The sequence below is a fragment of the Nelumbo lutea genome, chromosome 5, assembly GCF_056320005.1.
Source record: "Nelumbo lutea isolate HS-2025 chromosome 5, American lotus-T2T, whole genome shotgun sequence".
Lineage (NCBI taxonomy): Eukaryota > Viridiplantae > Streptophyta > Magnoliopsida > Proteales > Nelumbonaceae > Nelumbo > Nelumbo lutea.
The window spans coordinates 36,774,475-36,802,353 of record NC_142688.1 but is presented as its reverse complement, the minus strand read 5'-3'; the positions used below and the strand labels follow the sequence as shown (position 1 = coordinate 36,802,353).

General features: G+C 35.4%; 1 protein-coding gene across 1 annotated transcript in view; it reads right to left on the bottom strand.

The window, feature by feature from the left end:
* The window catches only part of LOC148851744 (phosphatidylinositol 4-kinase beta 1-like), a 55,704-nt gene extending 39,270 nt beyond the window's left edge, over positions 1–16,434 (bottom strand). The window contains exons 1-8 of the mRNA XM_088943844.1: positions 14,677–16,434; positions 7,031–7,222; positions 6,876–6,924; positions 5,919–6,051; positions 5,094–5,619; positions 1,634–1,714; positions 1,414–1,536; positions 8–77 (exon numbers count right to left, since the gene is read on the bottom strand). Of these exons, the coding sequence (XP_088799970.1) occupies positions 8–77; positions 1,414–1,536; positions 1,634–1,714; positions 5,094–5,619; positions 5,919–6,051; positions 6,876–6,924; positions 7,031–7,222; positions 14,677–15,855 (2,353 nt within the window). The 5' untranslated portion in view covers positions 15,856–16,434. The remainder of the gene's footprint in view (positions 1–7; positions 78–1,413; positions 1,537–1,633; positions 1,715–5,093; positions 5,620–5,918; positions 6,052–6,875; positions 6,925–7,030; positions 7,223–14,676) is intronic.
* Between the last annotated feature and the right edge of the window lie 11,445 nt (positions 16,435–27,879).

Here is a 27,879-nt window from a genome sequence, read left to right as displayed (position 1 = left end):
TACAGACCATAAAAGTGAGAAACAAGTTGCACAGCAAGATGCTCCTGCCTACAATCATCACCACTCTTCACAATAACCTACAGATGAAACAACAAAACTAAAAGTCACATTAATGTGAGAGCGAGAGAGAGAATGATATATATTAGACATAGAACTATGAATCAATAGAGAGCATGCAGAATATTCATAATGAAGAACCATCAAGCATTATATATAACAAGATAAGTGCAGGAATGAGTGACAATAATTAACCAACTAAACTATCTTAGCCTATTTTTTCCTCATTTTATCATCTATTGAGGCTTGCTTGTAAACTATTTTGGTTCTTTCTAGTTCTTTTAAGCAATCTATGTCGCTGCAGTATATTCCAGCAACAAGAATTATCTATTTCCCCCCATTTCTACAATGCTTCCTTGATGTAATCTAACTTCCTGCTTATTCTTTACTGGACAGCTAACGGCATGCCAACTACTTGCTTCCCTATCTCCATTCTTCAGCATTAATCACCAAAATTACCTTCATTAACCACCAGATCTAAAAGTTGTAGGAACCCTAGTTGTCAGCCATCAAACCAGCAGTCCACAAATAGAGAGAGGGAGAGAGAAAGAGAAAAATTCTCCTTTCCCTAAAACTTGAAACTTCAAATCCTTGAAGAATGGAAAGGAAAAGAAACTGAGTTCTCAAGATGCACACACCAACTCCCAAATGTTGTCCCACCCTGTGGGGCTGTGGTAGACACTCCAAATACTACATAACTATAATGGCTGAATTAGTCCCCAAATCTATTATCATAGAGTAACATCATGAAATCCACATATAACACATAGGGAACAATGCTAATAAAATGTACTACTTAAAATTAACGACCATTTTTATACTAGCTCCACCAAGGAACTCAAGTCTTTTCACAGATAATGAGATGAAGACAGCCATCAATCCTCTTTTTAATAAACAACAGTTTGGTATTGATCTTATTGCAATAAAAGCACCAGATGATCAGATTACCAAAAAACTGTACATCCGGGTACCGCAGAACAGCATTATGCTGACCGAAACTGACAGAAAAAAATATATATATTACAATTCAGACCAGGTCAGGCCATCTCCATACAAGGCTGCCATCAATCTTGAACAGCAAGTACATCAACTTTATAAGTTACACTCTTCTTCTTCATTCCCTCCACTATCAAATCAGTGTATCATCTGGCTTGCAAAGTTTACAAAAAAGATAGTAGTAAAAAATAAATAAAAAGATGGGCCGGCAAAGTTTACACTCCATTTTGATTGATTTGTTAATAACCAGATAACCCATAGTTCATTAACCTTAAACAGTTTCTACAAGGCCACTTGTTAAAGGAAAAAGTTGATAGAGATTATGAGAGACCAAAATAAATAAATAAATAAAGGCCTTACGGAGCGCAAGTCCCAGTTAAGGGATTTTCCATATACTGAAGCCTTGCATATCCTCTCTTTCTTTACCTCCCAAAGTTCTCCAGCTAAGGCATCAGTTGCCTTGGGTACACCACCATTTCTAACCTGTTTGGTTAAGCATTAAATATTCCATCAGATATGAAATTTCTCAGATACCTTTTCCATCAAATCATAGAGAAAAAAATGTGCAGCATGTGCTCACCTTAGGTTGAGAATCTGATGATCTTTGGCCTGCCCCTTTTAAAGGAAGTCCAGGAGGTGTCTCACCCTTGGCCGCAGCAGCCTAAATGGAAGAAAATTTGGGAAGTTTACAACCAAATGCATGTTTGCAATAGCTAACATCAATGATTGAATAACACAGGTTCAAGAGATAGAATTTTACAACACAACCATCAAAATAAAACCCAAGTACAATAAGTGGTTGTAATACTATGCCTAAAGTGGCAAACCCTCACCACCTAAGAAAATTTTGGAATTAAATAAAAATAGGAGCACAATACTTAAAACCTGTGTAAGGGCATAGACATGGAAAAGAACACAGGTCTTGTTCAATCCATCTTGAACCAAAACTAAACCATCCCAGACAGGGTCACAAAATAGCAAACCAAGCCAAGCATTAAATCAAGCATATAGACAAGTCGCTAACAGCTGTCCACCTATGCTGGCATAGCATAATGAACAGAAGATTCTCTGTTATTGATAAAAAAAATGACCAGAAGATTACAGAAAAATCTTTCTCGTCTACGGAAAAGAAAATATATAAACATTGAATCCGAATATGCGGAGTGGGGGATCCAAACTTTCTCTCTCTCCTCTCATTCTCTCTTTCCCTTCCACCAACTTTCCCCTTTGCCAGAACCATAGCTGGTCTGATCCCTCTCAAGAGGGTGCATATAGAAAGCTCATCACAAGGTCTGGCCACTCCCACTTCTCTCCACCAGTTCACTCCATCCACCAAATCCTCAAACCTTTGGAGGTCTGACCATCATCTCCACCTTACAAATGGGCTTACAACTTGCTAATGGGTTGTAACCACCTGCATCCCACCCCCCAGCATTCTGTTCCTTTGCAAGTCACACAGCTTCCTAACCAATGCAGGAGCACCAGTCGCCTACCCTGGTTTAGACCAATACCCTGACTACTGGCATAGTGCCAAAAATGTACTGAAACGGGAAAGAAATCAAGACAATTCGTTAGGGAGATGAAAATTCAGTTCTAAATCCCCAGAGAACGCTTATCAATTAATGATAATAATGATCAATTACTGGTTAACATCCAAGTGTCCAACTTACATAGTTACATTGAAATAAAAAGGAAAAGAAATGGGTTCTTAATAGGGAGGCTTGCAGAAAGGAAGTTGAAGGCCAACAGACAAATAAAAGTGACATATGAATGAAAAAGACCTATTTAAATCTAGCTAGATTAAATGCAATTATGAAGACCACTTGTCACTTTTGGCCCCTTGAGTCCCTAGGTATGCCGTTGGGAGGAAACCCTAGAGCAGATAGTTTCTGGAAACCAATAGTGGAAAGATTTGCTAAAAAATTAGCATCTTGGAAGAGAAACTGTATCTCTTTAGGGGGAAGAATTACGTCAAACAAATCCACATTAGCTAATCTACCTACCTATTACCTTTCCACCTTTAGAATCCCAGTGAAAATCGCAAAGCAATTAAAAAAATGATGAGGGATTCTTTTGTGGGAGCCAGGAGATGAAAAGAAAGATCATTTGGTGAAATGGGAACAGGTATGTAAACCAAAGGAGCAAGGAAGCTTGGGAATTGGAAACATGATTAAGAGGAATACAGCTCTCTTAGGAAAGTGGTTATGGAGATTTCCCTTAGAGGAAGACAGATTGTGGCACAAGATCATTGAAAGCGTTCATGGTGTTGCAGAAAATGGCTGGGATGCAAAACTGGCACCTCAGTGCCTCACACTTCTACAATTTCCCCTTGGAAGGCAATCTCTGAGGTACTACCTACCTTAACGAACCGGTCACTAGGTTCGGCAGGCCTTCATCATGTGGTTTAAATTGGGATTTCGGGTTCAAAAAGGGAGTTGAGGGATAATGCGTGTGAATCCCTTATCCCCTTTCTCTCTCTCTTGGAAAAGGTTTTCTTGGATCAAAATCTCTTGGATGGTAGAGTTTGGTACCCCTCCCCTGATGGTCACGTCTCCTGTGTTTCTTTTTTTTAACCTCCTTATTAGTTCAGAACCCTTGGGGGTAAATCTCCTGGTGAAAGAAATTTGGTGCAAACCAATCCCTCCTAAGGCACAGGCGCTATGTTGGGAAAGTTTCCTTGGGAAGTTAAACACCTGTGACGTGCTACAAGAAAAATAAAATAAAAGGCCAAATAATTGCCTCTCTCCTCATGTGTGTTTCCATTGCAAGGCCAGTGGTGAGAACCTTCCTCATTTACTACTTTTCTGTTCGTTTGTAACTTGTATTTGGGACTACTTCTGCTCTCTTTTTGGTTGCAAATGGGTACCCCCTCAGGATGTGGCTAGCCTATTTAACTCCAGTTTCTTAAGGCAAGAAAAGGGGAAGATGTCTATGGAAAATTGGGAGGAGAGAAACCAATGAATCTTCCAAGAAAAGATTAGGTCAATTGAGGAAGTGATTGAATTCATAAGGATCAGATCTGCACATTGGGCTAAAACATTGGAGCTGTTCAGAGATGTTTCCACAAATGACTTAATATGGAAATGGTCTGAAGTGGTACAAACAAATATGCACAAAGAAGTAGTAATGATGGAATGGAAACCTCCAAGGGCAAACAAACTGAAATTAAATTTTGATGGGAGCTCCTTTGGTAATCCGGGGAGGGCGGGTTTATGGGGAGTTTTCAGAAACCACCAAGGTTTATTGTGGCCTTATTCTCTGGGCCAATTGGATTTGGTGACTCGGTTAAGGCTGAGACAATGGCTCTCTTACAAGGACTAAAACTGGCAATACGGATGGGCGTTAGAGAGCTTGAAGTGGAAGAAGATTCCTTATTGGTTATTTCTTGGGCAAAACAAATTATTTCAGTTCCTTGGAAATATAATTTGCCTTCAAGGAAATTGACTACCTTGCAAAAAGTTGTAACACTAGCTTTGGATGGGTAAAAAGAACAGCAAATGGACTGGCAGATGTTCTCGCAAAACAAGGAGTGGACAGATCCACTCTATTTTGGGCATTGTTGTAATCTGTAATAGTAAAAAGGGGGCATGGTAATCAGGGTGGCCAATCTGGCTTTATTACCATTGCTTATCAAAAATAAATCAAAGGAAAACATGAACTTATTTCTTTCATTCTCTTTCCATTTCATATTCTTTCTTTATGGTCTCTTCTTAGGATGAGAGGATGTGTGGCAGGAATGGTTGTCCAGATAAGCATTAGGTGAGCATAAAGAAGAAAAAACACTTTCAACAAGATCCAGACATGTTACAAAGATTCTATTACAATCAATTGATGGGAAACAAACAAACCCAAAAGGGGGGGGGGGGCCTCAAAATCAATCAGATCAAAGCATGCAAGGCAATACAAACTCAGTAATCTCATTAGATGATCACTCAACAAACAAGTGCATATGCATCTAAGTAACTCGTGGCAGCATGTAGTAAAGCTATCACAATTTAATAAACTCTAATACATTAATAACAACTGATTAACAATCCCACCTTTACTTCCTCTATGGCAATAGTGCTTGGAACACGGCGGTGATCCTTTCGACGTGGTGTCTCTTGTTCTTCTATGTCTTCCATGCTGACACCAGGATCTACTGTCAAAATCACTCTTACCCACTGCAAATCATTATCATGTTGTGCTCCAAACCCTTGTGAAGAATACTGTGAACCTTCACTATCAATTGCTGCCAATGCCATTGAAGCAGAATTTGAAATGCTGTGCAGAATGATAGACTCTGAGTGATTTATGTCAGTATTTCTTGGCTGTACAGGTGGTTCCTTATCCACTGAAAAGGTGACACTAACAAATTTAATTTTGGCCTCCCATAAATGTGCCATGGCATGGTCAATAGCCTGAGAAGTAGATCTTGACATCCTGTCAGTACCACTACGATACATATCTGGTGTGGTCCATAAAGGATATGCCCATGGAGGAGGCTTTGGCAACTGTACATCTCCATTTGCTAATGGAATGCCTCCTCTAGAAAGCTTTTGAGAATTGGATGCTTCCTTTGTATGGCTAGCAAAGGAAAAAATAGCGTGTAAGACTGTAATTTTGACCAATGAATCCCTTTCTCATTAGATAACAGAACTCATTGATAACAAAAGATTTTACTAACCAATAAACTCTATTTAGATAAACTAAAATGTACAATACAACAAGTGTACCAAGTCTTTTTTATGAATAACAGTAGGTAAATTTCATTAGAAAATACCATACCAATAAAGTCTATTTAGATTTTACCAATACCTTCAAAAAAAGGTACCAAAGAACAAACATGTTAGCACTCGACTCAAATCAGGCTTATTAAAAAATACCTTGGCACTTCACATTTCAAAACTTCAACACATATCAAGTAAGGCGCCTTTTCCCTAGAATTCAAGAGAACAGCTTCATCTTCAGGTATATGGACAACTCGATACATCCCTTTCCCCATTGGAAAGCAAACTCCTATAATAACAAATAGAAAAAACAGCCAATAATTGAATCAGGTCTCCAAGAAATATTAGAACAGAAAACAGCAAAGTACTCAATTCCAAGATAAGGCAATATTGGCCTTTGAGTTTTAGGCCCAAGCCCAGCCAAACATAAGACAGGATTAGACCAGGTTTCAATGAGGCAGAGGCATAACGTTGGCATCAGCTAGAGACACTATTGTAGCACCCAGTCACCCACATATGTAGAAAAACTAATCCTTTAACTTGCTCTGAAGAATAGAATGGATTGAGTAAATTTACACCATGTGCTGTTAATTTGCTTTCCCAAAATAAAAGCATCACAGTAACAAAAAAGAGGATTCTGAGCCCACTTTTTTAAAGCATAAAAAAGGACAGCCCAGTGCACAAGGCTCCCACCAATGCAGGATCTGAGGAGGGATAGATGTACTCAGCCTTACCCCTAAAGACATGGAGAGGATGTTTCCAAGATTTGATACCTGGTCACCCAAGTCACAATAGAGCAACCCAACCATTGCATCAAGGCCCACTCTCACTTTCTCAAAGCATCACTTCCTAAAAACGCCCCACATTTTTAAAGAACCAACTCTTTGTCAATAATATTAACATCAAAAATCATGGACTTCTTCGGTTTGTATCTTATGTCTAAATTCATCCAGATCATTTACCAACCAAAGAATTTCAAAAACTCTTTTTACTGCATAGGCCATAAGTACTTGATAAAATTACAAATAAACTCAACAAAAACTGAAAAACAAGATGTACGTTAGCAGATCAGTATCAATCTTTTAGAACTGAGCAAAGATCAGGGAAAAATACCTCCACTACTTTGAGCAGCCTCTATATGTGAATTGATCTCTGCAAGTGACTAGCAACACAAGAACCATAACATCAGAACTCCAGCATCTTATTGCCAAGAGAAGAAACTTAACCACATTGCAAGCCAGATAAAACAATAAAAAAGTATGTATAACCTCATGAAGAGCACTTTTGCGATCATCAATTGGGAAAATATCCACCAGCCCATATGAAGTCTCACACAGTGATTGAACAAAGTCCAATGAAACATGATATGTTCCTTTTCGAATCTGAGGTGTGGAATTATTAGGTAATGGGGGTTTTGTATGTGATTTTTCATTCCTCTGCCTTGGTGAACCTGGACGCTTCTGTCATATCAAAAGCACAAAAGATAATACAAAGGAAAATTATGATCTATTTACAAAGGCAAATAAGGCTTGATGCACACTAAATAAGAACATCAAAATAAGGCACTCAAAATTTTCTTTTACACATGTTATAAAGTAAAAGTATGAACCTTATAAAGGAAACACGATTTATTAATAAGGTAAAAGAAGAAGAAAGTAAACAAATCAACAGTAAGCCTTGACAGATGGATCATATAAAAGCACTAAAAAAGAGAAGAAATATTGTGTACAAGTACAAAGAATTCCTCATGGTATTTTTTATGCAGAGCTCAGTTCAATTCCCATGGCAGTAACTAGGGGTGCTCATGAAAAATCAAAAAAAAACAAGCAAAACCGAAAATTTGAACCGAAAAATATGGTTAACTGAACCAGCTGATTTCATTTCGATTTGATATCTTTCCAAAGAAACAGTTTTCTATTAGTTTCGGTTAACATAGATGAAAAAAAACAGTGATTAACCGAACTGAATGGTATATGTATAACATTTTTTTGATAAATTGTGGTATATGTATAACATTATTAATAATTTAATATATTTTTATTATTACTTGTTATAATTTTTAAATATTTTAATTTCAAACATATGGTCATTTGTTCGTCCCTATTTATCAATTCCTGCCAATGTAAAGGCAAATGGTTTTAAGTTTTAAATAGTTAGGATGGCCTTTACATGTCAGCAGCTGTCATTCATAAAAAGTTAAAAAAGTAAAGCCTATCAAAAATAGGCTGCCAAGCATCAACTGTCATAGGCTAAGTTCATAGCTATCTTGTCATTGTAGAAGATCAAGACTGTAATCAGTCTTGAATCCTAAAAGGTTTTAGGTTTGTAAAATGAGAGAAGCAAGAGAAGCAAGAGAACACAAGTTGCTGAAAGGAGGGACAGACTCTAACTCATCTGCCGCCGCCACTTCAACTTAATATTTATATGTTATGCTAGTTACAGGAAAGGACACATCTGCCCTTGGTGTTTACATCATAACACTTAACAATATAAAACTGAAAAGTCAATAACAACTAGAATAACAGAAAAACATAACAAATAGACTAGGTACATTCTACCCTACGGACAGAGTGGCCCCACATCAGTTTCTCTACACTCCCCCTCAAGTTGGGAGTAAATGTTTATCATTCCCAACTTGGATAGATCCGCTTCTAGCTTCTTTCTTGATACGACTTTAATGAGGATATCTGCTAGTTGCATACTGAAAGTGATGTAAGGGAGGCATACTTCTTGAGATGAGACCCTCTCTCGTACAAAATGCCGATCAACTTCAATGTGTTTGGTTCTGTCATGCTGCACTGGATTATGTGTTATATTAATAGCTGCTTGATTATCACAATACAGCATCAGAGGCTTCTCATACTCAATACCCAACTCCTCAAGTAGAAATCTTAGCCATAGGATTTCAGCCACTCTGTTGGCCATGGACCTGTATTCTGCTTCAGCACTCGACCGGGAGACAACACTCTGCTTCTTACTTCTCCAGGAGACAAGGTTTCCTCCCACAAGGGCACAATATCCTGAGGTAGACCGTCTGTCATCAAAACTCCCAGCCCAATCGGCATCCGTATAGACCTCTACCTTCATGTGGTTACTGTTCTTGAACAATATACCTCTACCCGAGCATCTCTTCAAGTATGCTACTATTCTTTCTACTGCTAGAAGGTGCGTGGTTCTAGGAGAATGCATGTACTGACTGACAACACTAACTGCATAACTGATATCTGGCCGAGTGAGGCACAGATATAGGAGCTTTCCCACTAACCGCTAGAACATAACTTTGTCTTCAAGCAGCTCTCCACTTTCTGCACTAATCCTGTGGTTCTGTTCAATGGGTGTATCTGCAGGTTTAACACCCAGCTTTCCAATTTCAGCCAACAGATTTAAAACATATTTCCTCTGTGAGACAAAGATCCCCTGTTTAGATCTAGCAACCTCAATACCCAAAAAATACCGTAGTGGACCCAGATCTTTCACCTCAAACTCTTGATGAATGAGCTGTTTGAGGGACTCAATCTCATGGCTGTCATTTCCTGTCACTACAATATCATCAACATATACTGCAAGTAGTGTCAGTGAAGACTCCACCCTCTTGATGAACAGTGTATGATCCGACCGGGCCTGTACATACCCGAACTTCCCAAGAGCTAGTCTGAATCTGTTGAACCAAGCTCTAGGTGACTGCTTCAAACCATACAATGCCTTATTGAGCCGGCAGACTTTCTTACCTGTCTCTGTATCATAGTATCCAGGAGGCAACTGCATGTAAACCTCTTCCTGCAAGTCCCCATTCAGGAAGGCATTTTTAACATCCATTTGGTACAAGGGCCAAGTGTGGCTTACTGCAAGAGATAATAAAACCCGAATGGTGGTCATCTTGGCTACCGGGGCAAACGTCTCCAAGTAATCTATACCATAAGTCTGAGTGAACCCTTTTGCAACTAGCCGAGCTTTGTATCTCTCAATGGAACCATCTGCATTGTGCTTTACAGTAAATACCGACCTGCATCCAACTGGTTTCTTTCCTTTGGGTAAGTCAACTAGCTCTCAGGTATTATTTTTCAACAGGGCATCCATTTCAACTTGCATTGCACCTCTCCACTCCGGGACTGATAGAGCCTCTTGCACTGTTCTTGGAATAGGGACATTGGAAATGGAACTAAGGTAGGACCTGTAGGTAGGTGATAGGCGCTCATAGGATAAAAAATGGGAAATACAGTGGGTTGTAGGTGTGGTACAATGCCGTTTCCCTTTACGGACTGCAATCGGAAGATCAAGATCATCTGTAGGAGGTGAAATAGCAACAATAGAAGAAGTCTCTGTGGGTCCTGGGACTGTAATGCCTGGACCTGGAGCCGCAGATGAGATTGGAGTTGGCCTGGACTGCTGATGATCGGGATCAACCTGCCTGCACCACCTGTGATAGACCCTCAACTCCTGATCCCTCTAACAACCCTCACCATTGCAGCTCCGCCTCAACTCCTAATCCCTCTGACCACCCTCACCATTGCAGCTCCCAACACCCAATGGAATAAGTAAAGGAACTACCCCACTCTCACTGCTCTCCCCCTGAAGAAATGGACCTAAACCCCTACTCTCACTACTCTCCCCCTGAGGAGAAACCCGAGGATAATAGGGTGTCTCCTCAAAGAGTGACATCCACGGAGACGAACCTCCTCCCTGAGACAGGATCATAGCAGCAATACCCCTTTTGAGTTCGTGCATAACCAAGGAAAATGCATTTGGAGGCCTTGGGTTCAAACTTAGAGTGATGGGATCTGAGAAGCTGAACAAAGCAGGTACAACCGAAAGTCTTAAGGGGAATAGAAAACAACTCCTCATGTGGGTATAGAAGGGAAAAAAGAGATCGCAAATCAAGAACCCAGGAAGGAATCCGATTAATAAGATAGACCATCGTGAGGATAGCATCACCCCAAAAGCGAATAGGGACATTGGAGGTAAACATAAGACTTCTAGCCACCTCCAAGATGTGCCTATTCTTCCTTTCTGCAACCCCATTCTGCTGAGGTGTATGAGGGCAAGAGCTCTGATGGATAACCCCATGAGTAAGAAGGTAAGATGCCCATGACTTAGCAAAGTACTCCTTTGCATTATCAGATCTAAGAACTTTAATCTTGGCATCAAACTAGGTTAGGATCATTTGGTGAAAGTTTTGAGTCAGGGCGGGAACCTCATCTCGTGAACCCATAAGATAAACCCAAGAAAACCGGGTATGGTCATCAACAAATAACAAAAAATATCTGTACCCACCCATAGAAGGAATGTGATATGGCCCCCAAACATCCGTATGCACGAGATCAAAAGGACGATTACTCCTTTTATTACTCAATGAATAAGAGTTTCTACAATGTTTAGCAAACTCACAGCTTTCACATTGCAACTGGGACAACTCAACAGACTCAAACAAAGTAGGAACAAACTCTTTAAGGATCGAAAAGACAAATGACCCAATCGGTCACACTCTGGGAAACAAGTGACCTCTTCCCGACGAGAACTCTCCCCGAGCAGATAGATCCCATTCGTCTCATGGCCAGTCCCAATCACCTTTTTCGTCTCCAAGTCCTGAAAAACACACCAGTCAGGGAAGAAAGTTACTGAGCAGTTCATGTGTTTGGTAATACTACTGACTGAAAGGAGGTTAGTATCAAGCTTAGGAACATGTAAGACAGAAGACAAGGAGATAGTATCTGATAACTTAATGTCCCCCTTCCCAGAAATAGGAACCAGGGAGCCATCAGCAATAGATACTCTATCCCTACCAGATGACAAATGGTAAGAGGTAAACAATGAAGGCAGGCTAGTCATGTGGTCGGATGCACCTGAATCTATTACCCAATAAGGTTCAGTAGTACCTGGAGCTGAGACATGGTAGGCTGAAGCTAGAGCACCTGAATTTACGGTTGTAAGCTGACAACCCATCTCAGAAACACTACCATAACTGATGCTCCCAAAGCTGCCTTCTGCCTGATTTTTAAACTCCATCTCGGTCAAGTCTTAAAACAACTTAGAATGAGGTCTGATTTGCCTTTGCAGAATTAGGGTTTTAATCAATCCTTAAAGTGATCAATTCAGTTGCATAATCTAATCAATACTGTATAGGTAGATCACAGTAGGGTTATTGTGAAACCCTAGAATCTGATCAATGCCAACAATAGACCTGAGGACAGCTCTAGGTAGATCACAAGGTTCAGTCCAGCACTAGGGCTTGCCGCAAGATCACTTCAACCTATCTTTTCTTAGAAAAGTAAATGACTGAAAACTGAAAGCTGATCCGAAACTGATCTGATCTGAAAAGACTGTTACTTTTCAAACAGAGTCAAGGAAGTAAGTCTGAAAGCTGATCCGAAACTGATCTGATCTGAAACTGATATGATCCGATCAGAAATACCAACACAAAACCGATGTGATCTGAAACTGGTCTGATCCGATCAGGAATACCAACACAAAACTGATCTAAAATCAATCGCCTATCAATCTGAGATGATGTTCTCTGAAATCACTACTGTGGGGCACACTATTGTGAGAGCAAAATTAGGGTTTCAACTGTAGGTTTGAGGATCTAAAATCACTAAAGTGCTCAGCTGCACTCTCCAAGCAGTCCGCACCAGTGGGACTTGTCGCAGGGCACTGTGAAACCCTAAAAACTAATCCCCTTTGAAGAGGAGGGTTTGGCCCAACAATCAAACCCTAGACACAAACTTAATCACTGTTCGGCAAGCCAAACCCTAGAGCAAACTTGAACACAGTTCGGCCCCTCTTTCTAGATAGGTCCAACCTATCTCGGCTGATTACAATCTCTAAAAATCAGTAAAGAAACAAACTTACTTACTGATTACCTGCCTTCGGTGTACTGTCTTCTAGGGTTACCTGAACCCTAACCTTCGCTGCCTCTTCCTGATTACCAACTCTCTGCAGGTTGCGGCAAGTCTTCAACTGCTGTGAACCTCTCCTGGTAATCTCCAAGAATCAGCCGCCGAAAAACTTCTTCAAGACTTCCAACCCTAGCTAGTTCTCATGTGGTCGGTTGGACTAGATACACATGAGAAGCCCTAGATAGGCTCTAATACCATGTAGAAGATCAAGACTGTAATCAGTCTTGAATCCTAAAAGGTTTTAGGTTTGTAAAACAGAAGAGAAGATGAGAGAAAAGGAGAGAATAGAAGAGAAGCAAGAGAACACAAGTTGCTGAAAGGAGGGACAGATTCTAACTCACCTACCGCCACCACTTCAACTTAATATTTATATGTTATGCTAGTTACAGGAAAGGACACATCTGCCCTTGGTGTTTACATCATAACACTTAACAATATAAAACTGAAAAGTAAATAACAACTAGAATAACAGAACTAGAATAACAGAAAAACATAACAAATAGACTAGGTACATTCTACCCTACGGACAGAGTGGCCCCACAGCATCAGTTTCTCTACACCATCCATCTACCTAAAACCTTGTTCTTACATCCCTCTCTCAATTCTCAACATCTCATCCATCTGCCTTCCTCTAACCTATAGAACAGCAGGTCACTGCTTACACCCTTAGCAGTAACCTATGACAGGATTCTTTTAAGGGTGAGGTATTTTATACTAAAGGACCATTTGATAACATCTAAAGTGGCTAAGTGAATGTCTTATTACTTTTTCTTTCAGTGGATAAAAAAAGCCGCACAATAAAATATTTAAAGGTATAGTAATCAACCCAACATTCCATTTACCCATTAATGAACCCACAACTTAGGCCCTGTTTGGTTAAGCTGTAGCTGGGTTCCTGAAAGGCATAAAGCCCAAAAAAGATAATTTATGGTTTGCTAAGATGGTCTTGAAAGCTACAGCCCAGTAAAAACGGAAACCCAAAAGAAAAAGAGGAAGCTTTGATTGTAGTTTTCCGTTTGGGTTGTTTACATTTTGAAACCTGGAAATTTTTCTAAGTTCTGGCTTATCAGACTGCTAACACCCTTTCATTGTTTTCCATTGTCATGAGACCAAATACAATGGTTTGGACAGCAAAGTTACCAAACAGGCTGCCCAAGCTTTATCTTCATTTCTGGAAACCTAATGGCACCCTACTTAATGGCATTGAGAGATCTTTTTAGAAAGGCCAACCAAATGCCACCCTACTTAATGGCATCCACTAAAAGACAAAGAAACAACTCATCCAGTTCAGCCACTTCAGCTGTTATCAAATGGCTCCTAAATGTTAAAAAAAAAAACCATTAAAATATGAAAGAAGAATAAAGAATGTATGAGTAAGAGAGTGCTCCGCAGACAAGTATATCTATGAAAAAACAATAATCCATAAGTCCCCTGAGGAAAACTTTAACCATGTTTTACATTGTCAAGAAGGACCAAATGCAGTTGAGAATCAGACTCTGTATCTGTGCATAGCCGTCTAAAAGGTTTTTCCTTGCCATTAAAAAGAAAAGTTGTTTTTTATCTCTCCACAATCCCCAACGTAAGCAAAGGAATGACCAAAAGATTTTCACCTTGGTATTACCAGAGATGAGTATACACATAGAGAAGGATGTCAAAATGTATAACCCATGTAACTGAACCCGCAATGCAACAAACCCATTATATAACCTAAATTTTGGATGCATAACTGTGTTACTGTGCAATATGTGCAACTGCAATCTGAGGCTCATTCTTAGTCAATGTCATGATAAAGTGCAACCTAGGACATGTTTGTAGAATTATCCGATTGTCAGAATTGTTTGCTCATCATTTAGACTTAGAACTTAACAATAATGATAGCCATCAAAATCAAATCCTGTTGTTCAAATAAAGATTAATCAACAGCTTAACCTCATGAACTGCAACAACAGGGACCACATTTACATCACACACCTATCAACGTAACATAAGAAATGCAATCTTTGAATAAACTCCATACTAACCTCCTTGTGCTTCCTTGAACCAAACAACTCTGAATCTTCCATAGACCTATCCCGATCCCTAAATAGCTTGCGAAAAAATTTCTCTGTTCCAGGACTACTTTCAAATGAACCACCAGTATTACAATTTTCATTTGCTACTGCAGCCTTGACCTCCTCTGGATGCACACGGAACAATCTTCGAAATAATGAAAAATCTGAAGGCTCTTCTTCCTCAGCATTCACATTTCCTTTATCTTCATCATCATCTCTATCACTTAATTCTTTTTTCTCATCAAATTTATCCTTAAAAAGCTTACGGAAGAACCCTTCTTTTTCATCATCTTCTCCCAACTTTGGAACTGCTTTCTCCTCTGGATCACTTTTGCTATCACGAAATAACCGTTTGAAAAATCCATCATCCTCATCCTCATCTTTACTCTCTCTAAGAAGCCTCCTGAAGAAACTATCTTTCTCTGAGTCTTCATCTTCCTTGTCCACAGATTTCCTGAAAAGCAGTGCATCCCGCACTTTTGCCCCTGGAATAAACTTCTTGAAGAGCTTGCTCTCATCAGGAGAGAATTTACCACCCTCTTCCTGCAGAAAATTGCTTACCGGTGAGGGTGAAAAGGACAAAGAGCGCTGGGTGGGGGGAGATGAGGTTAGCGATAGTAAGCGATGCTTTGACGAGAGTAGCTTGTTGAGAACCTGGTTCTTGCTCCCAGGGCTTGGAGGGGGATTTGGAGGCCGGACCAATGTGGGCCAGTCACCCATCAAAGTTGCTGCTATCTGGCATTTCTCCTGGATCCTACTGATTCCCTCATCATCATCTGAGTCCTCGAGTTCTGCCATCAAGAACCAATGGACCTTCAGTGCAATCTTTAAAGACTTCGAGCACATATCAATAACAAACTTGTCCAGTGACGGGCTTGGTTTGTGTACCAGCATGTAGCAAATCTGGAAGATGTAGCTCTCAATGCCGGAGAGCGGAAGAGTGTACATTCTGTTACAGAGGTAATCTCGTACACCGGGATGGTCATGCTTGTAGAGGTAACTTACTGCAATCCACTCACAAAAGAATGCCGAATCGAAGAAACGAATAAGCCAACCACTGTCCCCACTCTCACTAGTCGGATTTGTGCGAGTAATCTCGCGAGGCGAATCATCCAATTCTCCACGAACCAATCCCAGAAGCCGCACCATTATCAATCTACCATCATATACTATACTCCGCACCCAATCAAATAAGCAACCCTAGTTTCTCCTCAAATTCAGCCTAACCGTCTCCTCCAAATGAAGCCCTAGCAACTAAAGAATTGAATCTACAAACCAAGTGGCAATGTTCCTTGAAAACAAATTCCTGAAGAACCCACACCTTCGTTCAAAACTGAAGTTCCTCTACCTCAATAAACTAACAATCCACTGCAATCCAATCTCACTTTCCTCTGCACAGCCCTAGAAACTCCTGTTCTTATCCAGAAATCTTAACTTTAGATTCGTTTTGCACAAAGGAATCTCTCCAATTCTCGGCAAACGACTATAAATCCAACGCCTTATACAGAAATGATCAACTCAACAAACGACGAGAAAGTTCAAATTTAAAAATAAAAATCAAAGAAATTTTGCGAGAAACGAGAGAGATACTTCTCTTACGCGGGCAAGACTTTCTGATAATTAATGCGAGAGACACAGAAAGTAACAGCTAATCCCTTTTTTTATTCCTTTCCCTCCGTCGTCGTCGTCGTCTTCTTCTTCTTCGCTCTTGGAAGCGAGAGGTGGGACGGAATCAGAAACATTGTAGACATAAATAAATGATAGATGAAAATGCTAACATGCGCGCAGTGCGTTGTTTGGGCCGAGGAATTTTCCCTCCAAGGCAGAGTGCGACATACGTAATTGACGGCAAACTTTATTAAAAATACAAATCATTAAAATAATAATGACAGATTACCATACTGGTTTCAAATTACCAAACTACCCCCTTACACTAACAGACTACAGTCCAGTCAGAGTCCGTTACACTTTCTGAATCTCAACTTATGTTCTACAAGTGGCAATGTGAGGCCGCACTGGTACAATTAAGATGTTTCTGAAAATTCTGAAGTAACGACTTCAGTGCCAATCCACTCACTCAATGTTGGGTTGATCGTAATGCATCTTCAAGACTAGTGGTGTTCATTATACGGTTCAAACCACGAAACGGAATCGAATCAAACTTACTTTTCAGTTTGGTTCCATTTATACTTAAAAATGGGTTTGATTTGGTTTATTAGATCTTACAAACCAAACCAAACCGTAAATGATAAATGCAATTTATATATATATATATAATGTATGAAATTATAAATATATAATAAATTCTTTAATTTTATCATAAAATAAAATTTCTAACTTTTAACTTTTTAGGGGTGTTAATTGGGCTTTCCAATTGAATTAAGCCCAATAAAAGTAGAATGGCCCAAAGTCCCCAAATCATATTAAAAATCGCACCAAACCATAATAAAATGGTTTGATCTCATTTGATTTATGTACCAAAATGGTTTGATCTGGTCTGAGAACTTCTCCAAACCACACTGAATCAGACCATGAATACCCCCTATTCATGACGAAGAAGCATGGTTCAAACCACAACTCTTGATGGCGTGTCATTGTAATCCGGATTCAAACCATGGCTCTGTCATTAACCACTAATGAAATAATGGCTAAATTGGTATTTGACAAGATTTCTAGTTGGTTGCAGTGAAGATTTACAATCAAGTCCACCTGCCACCAATATCGGGGGCTAATGGGTGGGTAAGGAGATGTGGGTTATTACCCCCATTGTGTAGGCCCATCAAGAAAAAATAAATAAACAAATGAAAGGAACATTAAAAGTTCAAATTGGGTTAAGTGGTTGGGTTAAGTGATTTTGGTTTGAAGTCACCCTAACACAACCCGTCATTACACGCCCAAACTAGCCCAATCCAGTTCGTTTTTTAGGTGTCGTTCGACATGTATTTTTTAAAGATCTTTCAACAAATCTGATAGTCGAATGACTATGTGAGCTTTTACATCAAGATCTTAGTAGTCTGAAGACCATTTGGTTAAGGGTGTAAACGTATTGAATTCGAATAAGAATAGGCAATATCCGTATATAAATCTGATTAGAAATTTGATACCCAAATTCAATTCAACATCTTACAGATATTGAAAATTAATATTCAAATTCAAATTCGATGAATTAATTATTTTAGATAATTAATAAATATGTAAAATAAATATTTTTATTTATATAAAGAATATATATATATATACAATTTATTTATATAACTTTTAATATATATATTATAAAACATTTAAATATTTTACATATTATATATAAGAATTAAATAATCGGTCGAATTCGAATATTTATCCAATCAAATTTGGTCATATTCGAATTCGGCCAATTAAATATTTGAATTATCTGAATTCAATTCAATTATGTCGAATCTCGAATTCAAAATCGGATATTCAAATACTGCTTACACCCCTATATATGGTTAAGGCATGTTTTTTCGCTCGTCTTTCCTCACAAAGATGCAATGGAAAAAAGTCGAAAAGCTCAATTTGGAGCTTCCCATAAAATAGGGGTGTAAATGGATCAAATTCGCGTTGTATCAGGCAATATTCGAATTCGAATCTAATTAGAAAATTTGATATCCGAATTCGATTCGGTATCCGATGGATGTTGAAAATTAATATCCGAATTTGAATTTGATTAAATGTTTTAATGTTCTATTCGATTCAAATTCAATTAATTAATTATTTTAGATAATTAATAAATATATAAATAAATATTTTATTGATATAAAGTATATAAATATATAAATTATTTATATAACTCAATTATATATATAAAAAATTAAAGTAAATATTTTATATATTATATATAAGAATTAAATAATCGGTCGAATCTGGATACTTATCGAATCGAATCAGGTCATGTTCGAATTCAAATTCGACAAACTATTCGGTATGAATAGGATATATGAATTTGACCAATTAGATATCTGACTTATCTGAATTTGATTCAATTATATCGAATATCGAATTTGAAATCGGATTTTCAAATGTCGTTGACACCCCTAGCCGAAAATAGCCCAAAATGGGTTTTGCACATCTTTTGGCAAATAAATCTTTTCCCAACCAAACGAGAAAATACCAAAACATGGGTTGCCAAGATTCTAAACAACTGACAACTAGTGTGAAAAGGCACACCAAGTGGAGCCTAGTTAGGCTTGGACATGAATTTAGGCCAATGTGCTTGATCTTGAGCCCAAAATACCAAGACTAACTTTTTTCTAGGTCAAGCTCATGGTTTCTCAAGAAAGCCCCACTTGACAATATATTATATATCAAAAAACTACATTTTATATAATAAAATATATGGAAAATCTATGATAGTGGAAAGACATAGTATTGAAAGAGCTTTGACCAATCAAAACATCCTTGGTGAATTTTGATGAATACCACATCATTGGTCACCTCTTTTTATGATACCAATTAATTGATTGTAAGTTTTTCAATATCATGGTCAAACCTTAAAGTATGTTTGTTAATATCCTCTTTTATTAAGTCATAGTGTGATATTTCATTATTTATGGTTTTTAATGTCATTTAGTATGAATAGCTCAATTTTATTATTGAGTAAAAGGAAAATAAATTCAAATTTCCCAAATTTCTAATTAGGTTTTGAGTTTTATACAAGGATCCAATTTGAACTCATGACCTAGGCTCAATGGTTGAGTTAGGCTCAAGATTATACTTTAATGTATTTTATTTAGGGATGCAAATGGATTGGATTGGATTTGAATAAGGGTATATCCAAATCCAATCCGATACTGTTCATGTCAGATATGATCCGATCGGATCTAATGGGCCTCGACTTGAATTCGAATCCTATCGGTAAGTCAGATATTTAAAACTGATCCGCTCTAACTTGTTTTCTTTAAAAAGTAACAAATTATTACAAGAACATAAAATATATCAATTTAAATAAAGAAAAACAAAATATACAAGTATTTTTTAATTATTTTCATCGTATATACACATGTTTTATATAAAAAAAATATAACATATTTTATAAAAAATACAATATAAATAATATCTATACTACTTTAAAAAAGCATGAATAGTATCCCTAATATTTCAGGAATTTTTTTAGGGCAAAATTTGCCCTTCCATATTTAAATTTGTTGATAAAAAATGAAGGCAAAAGGGTAATCAATTATTAATATTAAATGAGTTGAAAAGAGACTATTATAAGATACTCAATGCATTCAATTTCCTCTCATTAAATCCAACACTTAAGGTATTAATTTGATTCACCTTCATTGAATCATATATCTAAGGCATCCTTATTTATTATCATCATTAAATTATATTTATTAAATCCACACATAATAAACTAATAATTCCAATAACATAAGAACATACTTTTAAAATCTACTTGAAAAAAATAGTGTTTTCATCTAGGCAATGGTAAGAAATTAAACCATTTTGGGTCAAAAGGGTCAATCTATGTTTTTACAATTAAATAATAAAATTAAAAAATAGATAAAATACAAAAAATATAAAAATTAAAAAAAGTAAGAACATTTTTAACATCATATATTCGACATATTAAACAATAATAAGTATGATAAATAAGAAATGTTTTTATTAATGATGTAAATGAAATGTAAAATTTAAAACCAATTAGAAATAAAACTATTTTCCCATTCTTTCTCATTAAATCTCATATTAAGGTATATTCTCTCATTAAATCCACACAATTAATTTTAATATTATAAAAATAAATATTTCAAAAAATAAATTGAAAACAAAACTATTTTCTTCCCTCCCAATGGTGGGTAAGCAATTCAACCATTTTGGTTTAAATGGGTTAATAAATAATGCCATATTTAATAATAAAAAATAAAATATATAACACAAAAAATAAAAAAAAAATGGGCATATCTCTAATATTGCATATTCATTATACTAAATAAAAATACATATGCAATGTAAAGTAATTTTATTAATGGTGAAAATGGAATGCCAAAGCTAAAACCAACCTATAAATGAAATGATGTCATAGTCAAATAATAAAAAAAAATAAAGATAAAAATATAAATAATAACAAAAATAGAAAAAATTTTGGGCACATATCTAATGTTACATATTCATAAAAATAAATATTGAGCACATCTCTAATATTATACATTCATTATCAATGGTGGAAATGTAATATAAAATTTAGTGTCAACCTAGAAATCAAATTATTTTCCTTTTTTGGGTTGCGGGTTAGTGGTTTGGGTCAAACAGATTAACCAATGATGATATGATAGTTAACTAATAAATCTTAAAAAAAAAATACAAGTAATCAAAATAATATATAAAAAATATAAATTATGTTAAATAAAAATTAAGTATAATATGTAAAAATTATTTTTATAATGTAGATGTATATAATTTTAAAAAAAATCCAAAAGTAAAGTTATTTTCTTATCTAGATGGTGGGTCAATGATCTAAATTTTCAAAGAAACTCATGATGCCATAATTGAATAATAAATATTTTAAAAAGATAAAACACAAAATTCTATCACATTTATAATGTTATATATTCATCATAATAATTAAAAATAATTGTTAAAATAAAATTTATTTTTTATTTATGGCAAAAATTAATGGAATACATAATTAATAATAATAATAATAATAATAATAATAATAATAATAATAATAATAATAATAATAATAGTGATAATAATTGTTATTGTAATTTAAAATTTCCACATGCAATGCACATGCACATTTATTTCAAGCATTTGAGTTTATTTTTAATCATATTGTTATTTTTGTTAATTTTAATTTTTATCTTAATTATGATATATCTAAAATTCAAATAATTAATGTAAAAAAATTATCACGTGCAACGTATATGCTTAATTACTAGTATTTATAAATAAATGATGAATAACATATATATTATTTATAAATATATAATATATATCAAATTGGATCTTCTTGAATCAAATAGGAGATGATCCGAAATCAAACGAATGGGATCAGATCTCGAATTAGATCATTTACATCCCTAATTTTAATAATATAGAGACGAAGCCCGACCCTACTCGCAAACAAGTCTACTTAACCCCAACTGAACCCAGTTTTAAGATTGGGGTTGGGCTCAGATTGGGTTTGAATTGATTCTTTTTTTTTTTTTCGTTACTTTCAAATGTTCACATTTTGAACTTCAGATTCTCTGGTAAAGCTAACTTCGGATTTAATGACTTTTTTTTTTTTTTTTTTTACATTGGCCCTAATCCAAACCAAGTCCATCTTTCGGATTGGGTTATTGTTGACCTGGTGATCAGGACATATGGGCTATCAACAGGATTCTCTCAAAATGACAGATTTGTTCACTCGACAATACATTTGATACTATTGGAAGTCTGTGTGAGCTGTAAATTAACAGTATTATGTTGAAAAAATCCTGTTGACAGTCCAAATTTTTGAATTTATGAAAATACAGATTCCAGCCATGGATTAAGAATATCTCTCATACACATATGCTCACAATGGTTTGTGTTTCCGAGCCCACCTGGAGCAAATCATGGGCTCCAGCCGGTTAAGGTGAACCATCAGCCATCATTTCATTGCCCTTGATTTATGTAGAAGGGCCCTGTTACCTACCAAAATTGGACCGGACCAGCATATTGGTCAGTTACGGTCATAGCTGTGATTGTTCTGCTTCTCTTTCCTGAAACTTCAGGCAGCATTTGGTGAATAAGCAATTATTTCAAACAGGGATAGTATAGCTATTTTTAGTGGCGGGCCAAGATAATCAGAAAGGAAGTGAGTACTTATTGAATAAATACTTAAAAATAAGCTCAAAAACTGGGTTTTTTGCCAATTAAGAAGTGGCTCAGTTGGTACATTAATTGGTTTGTTCTAGTGGAGAATTAAAGCCAAACAAAAATAGTATAAATGCTGTATTATTCCCAAAAAAAGAAAAAAAAAAAGAATTACAGCCCCTAAGGGGATCCAGGTATTTGATTAAATATCAACAAAATTGAGTTTTTTAAATAAATACTAAAGCTTATTTCTCAAACACAAATAGGTAATTATTAATGTGATTTCAATTCAAAATAAATACTTATTCGAATAAATTCTTATTTTTAAGCATTCTCAAACTAAACCTTAGAATAATTGGCCTATAACCCATAATACTGATTTCCTTCTCGGCGTGATGCTATGCCCCGGAATTTTACACTTTCTATCAGCAGTTCATTTTTTTCCTTGAGATGAGAGCATTACTTCTTAGCTTGCAAACAACATTGTCCTGGTCTCTACGTTGAAATGTCCCAGTCACTCACCAAACGAGTATAAATACCGTTGTGGTGGTTGGTAAATGTGGTACTCAGCTCGTATATTGCGTCTTATTCACTCACACACTCTCTCTCTCGTTAGTTGAATCTTGTACCAAGGAATTTGTACTGAGGCTTGAGTGGGAAAGCATAGCATGGCCAATAAGTTTAGTATTACATATTGAAGTGTAAATTTTTTTCACTTACAGTTCGAAGTATTCTGTGCTTATCTTATTATTTGTGAAGTTGAATACCAGTACAAAATCAGGAATAGACAAATACAAATGTTAAACAGTTGTTCAATAATCGCTATGGACAGACAAACTAGGAAAATTTCCAAATGAGTGGTCACAAAAATATATAAACTGTGGCCCAGAATTGTCAACGACACAATTCCATTCAAAATTAATTAGATACAGTAGGCATATTGACTGGGACATACTACAGCTATTACGTGTTCACTCATTATACTTACCTAATGGCCTACTACATTCGGACCCGTTGAAAACTATTATGAGGTTGCATTGAGTAATGACTAACAATTAGGTTGGAACATATCCATAATGCAAGGCCCAAAAAAAACATTGCTGAAAATCATGATCATAAAGGCCTGTTTGGTTTGCGGGAATAGGGGTCTGAAATTGAAATTGAAATGGACTGACCCAACTATTTGATTGGGAAGAATCGGAATCCCATTCCCATTCCTAGTGGAATGGCATTCTCACATTTGAGAGTTGAGAATGGCAACAAGGAGGGTTTAGGGTGGGATCATATTCCCCACCCTGATCCCGATCCTTGTTAGGGATAAAAGTTGTTGTCCTTCCTTGGTCCCCAATGGGGACAGGTTCCCCATGGAGACTCAAGTCCCCAAAATTTTTAAATTAACATATTTTTTAAAAACTAAATTTACTTAAAATAGATAACAAATTAAAATATAAATAATATTTTAAAAACCCCATCAGGTCTGGACAATTGGGTACCCGTCGGGGATGGGAAAATTGCCATTGCTAAGGGAAAGGGATGGTTTACTTAGCTATGAAATAAATAGACCATGTTGCTCTTGCATACATCGATGGGGTATTCGGTAACATGTTATTGATGTGGCAATTGTTTTTGTTTTCAAAACAAAATGAACCATGTTGTTGAACCTCCTTAATTTTTTTTAAGCCGTTGAACCCCCTAAATGACCTGTTGTTTATGCTCATTATGCAATTCCTGTGCTCTTCAGAAATTCAAGCAGCCCTTTACAACCTTGCATTGGAATATTTATATCTCAAATGAAATAAATCACATAAATACGGAGATATTTCCAAAGTAAGGCTGTAGAGACTGTTGGAACGGGCTTGCCCTGATCCAAGCTCAACTCGCTCCTCAAACTCCTTCCAGTGGCCGTCCGCTTCTACAAATTTATTATCATTATTTAATATAAATCAAGATGCAGAAGTTGCAGGTATAAAACTGTTCATCATCACGCCAACGCCTTTGTCCCAATCAACAATACCTATCTAATGCTAGACTTCAAATCATTGTAGAGACTATACAAAATGAAGGAGATGCAAAGGTGGGCATTGGATAACTTGGAATATAAGAATGTTCATGGAGTTTCATAGCTCCACATATCGAACTCTTGGGTAAGAAATCAGACCAAGAACTATCACCTTCTTGCTTTACTTCCATAAGAAATCAGACTCGCCGAAAATCAAATAAGAAATCAAATTCCATATAAAGGTAGATTACATCTCTTTGTGGATAATATCATAATGGTATCCAAGAAAGGAGTACATAGTTCTAGGGTTCTAGAAATGGACAATGCAAATTTGGCAATTAGTGCTGCTTCATCTATAACCATATATTAAAATGCAATGTGCTACACTTTCCTGTTTTATGGTTTATTCTCAAAGTCAATTATCTTTTTTTCTGGTTTATTCTCAAAGGCACTTATCATTTTTTTCCTTTGTTTTAATTTATAATTTTAAAATTGAACACAATAATTGGCCAATCACCTTTAATACTTTTAACACTCCACATTAATGGTGTATATAAAATTGCATGGTGAAACAATATTTTAAATTGCATAAAATACATTAACTTTATTGCAATAATTTATCACACTTATTTTTTAAGATTATGGCTATGAAATATTAGACATGTGATAAATTTTCTATTAAAAATTTATATTTCTTGTATTTCCATATTTTTAAAATTTTATTATTCATTTATAACAACATGGGGCTAACCCGTTTAGTTTTAAATTTTGTATTTCATTACATCAATAATAAAAATAATTCTTGATTGTTACGCTTAATTTTTTAGATGAATTAATATTTGTGTCTAAAAAATTATATTTTATGTATTTTTATTTAAAAAACAGTATTTAACTATGACATTATGGGTTCCAATGATTTGAATAGTTGAACCGTTGACCCATAACTCAGGGAGGAAAATGGTTTCATTTATGGCTCAATTTGGATTCATGGACAAAATTCAAATAGGAATCAAGATCTCCAATAATCACAATTGGAATCATCTATTCTTGATGCCCGTTTGGTTGAGCTGGGAATGGGAACCAGATTCTGGTTGTTGTTGTTGTTGTTGTTTATTTGGAATTGAAACAGGAATCAATTGAAAATTTTCAATTTTATTTTATTTTACTTATTATTTTATTATTACTTTATTAATATTTTATGAGTACTTTGTTATTATTATTTTGTTAGTATTTAATAATTATTATCTTAGTATTTATCATTCATTTATGTATATTTTATTATTTCTTTAATTGTATTAATTAATAACTTTATTTATACTTTATTATTATGTATAGTTACTAATATCTTTTATTATTATTATTACTTTATTAATATTTTATTATAGTACTATTATTTAATTATTATTTTACTAATATTTTGTTAATATTTTATTATTTTATTATTAATGTATTATTATTATCTTATTATTAATTTAATAGTATTTTATTATTTTATTAATATTTGGGTTTGGGGGGTTTTTTGCTATGAGTTCTTTACTTTTTGACAAACTATGGAATGAAAATCCCATTCCTTAGGGGGGAACCTAGAATGGCCATTTCCCTATACGGGGGAATCCCATTCCCCCAGCCCCAATAATAGGAATCGAAATACCATTCTTGGGATTCTACACCTATTCCAAGGAACCAAATGGACCCTTAAATTTTGTATTCAATTTCCATCATTAATAAAAATATTTTTTATATTTTTATGCAATATGACAAATATATAATATTAGAGATGTGCATACAATTTTAAAGTTTTTATTTATATATTTTTAAATTTTTAGTATGTAATTTATGACACCATGAATTCACTTATTTGACCCAAGCTGTAGAACTATTTACTTGCCACTAAGTAAAACAAGTTTTGTTTTTAGTTGATTTTAAAAAGATATCACACTTTCTATAGTAGTATAGATAGATGCTCATGAATTCTTAAAACTTATGGTCTTTGAAGTTGGTTTTGAATGTTGTACTTTTATTATGTCATATGTTCATGTTTCATGCAAAGTTTCATTCCATTTTATTTACAAAATTAGAGAATGACCATTCCATGCTAAGTATGATGTCTATACTCTAATAATTTTTGTTTGACACCTTTTTATGTTTTAAGTTTGATTTTTTATTTCATCTTCTGTAATATAAATTTAGCATTTAATTTAAAAGATTAAAACATGTATTATTTCTAAATAATAACCTATTTTGTGGATCTTATATCATTTGAAGGAGTTTTTTTTTTCCATTTTAGTGAACACAATTACCACCGGTCTTTTTAAAGTGGAGGTAGCTACCTTTCCAAGCTTATACTCTTTTTTGGATAGTGAGTATATACATGTTTGAAAAAAGAATGATTCCATTTGATAGTGAGTATATACCTTTCCAAGCTTATACTATTTCAAATATCAACACATTCAATTTTGGTCTACCAATCATCTATTTTGTAGCCCTACCCCAAATAATAAAGTCTTCTTCCTATTTTCATCGATGCAAAATGTGGTGTGGCCATTATCAAATTAAATTACCCAAAATGGGGTATGCCCAAAATCATTTTTTATTCAAAAGTCAAATTAATTTTTTGTCACATGGTCATAAGATCATAACAATATATATATATATATATAAATTAATGAGCAATATAAATTAGAAATGATTCAATTTAATAATTACTATTTATCATCATGATTAATAATTATTATAAGAAAACTTTGCTATATCAGTATATCGTATTGTAAACTAATCATTTAATTTATGGTGGACTATCCATTCCATCTACCTTGTCAAACATTAAAAGCCTTTATTTTGGGATTTACACCAATAGAGTATATTAAAGTGGGGGGTAGGATTGTGAGTATGATGCTTATTATGGTCAGTTTGCAAGATTGTTAATAAATTAATAACTTTGGGTAAAACTTTTTTCAAATTATGGGCTTGTTAGAAAGCATGATAGCTAATAAATTTTCTCTTCCATTTGTGAGTGCACAAAGTTGATACATATTAGTAAATTCTGTTTCACAAGCACCAAGACTACTGTCATATTGGTAATGATCATAGTTTATATCATCTAGAAAAACCAAGACAAATAAGAAAGAAAAATGAATTATGCCTAGACAACCTTGTTTTAATATATGTATGTATGGGATTTAATGGGGCGAGGGAAGATGTTACAAACATTGACCATTAGAGAGAGAGAGAGAGAGAGAGAGAGAGAGATTTTGATTAATGCATTTTATTATAAATAATTAAGACCTAAAAGGGTTTTATTTGAATAGTGGATGGATTATTAGAGACAATTAAGACTAGAGAGGTTTTTTAATGATTTCTCATATTTT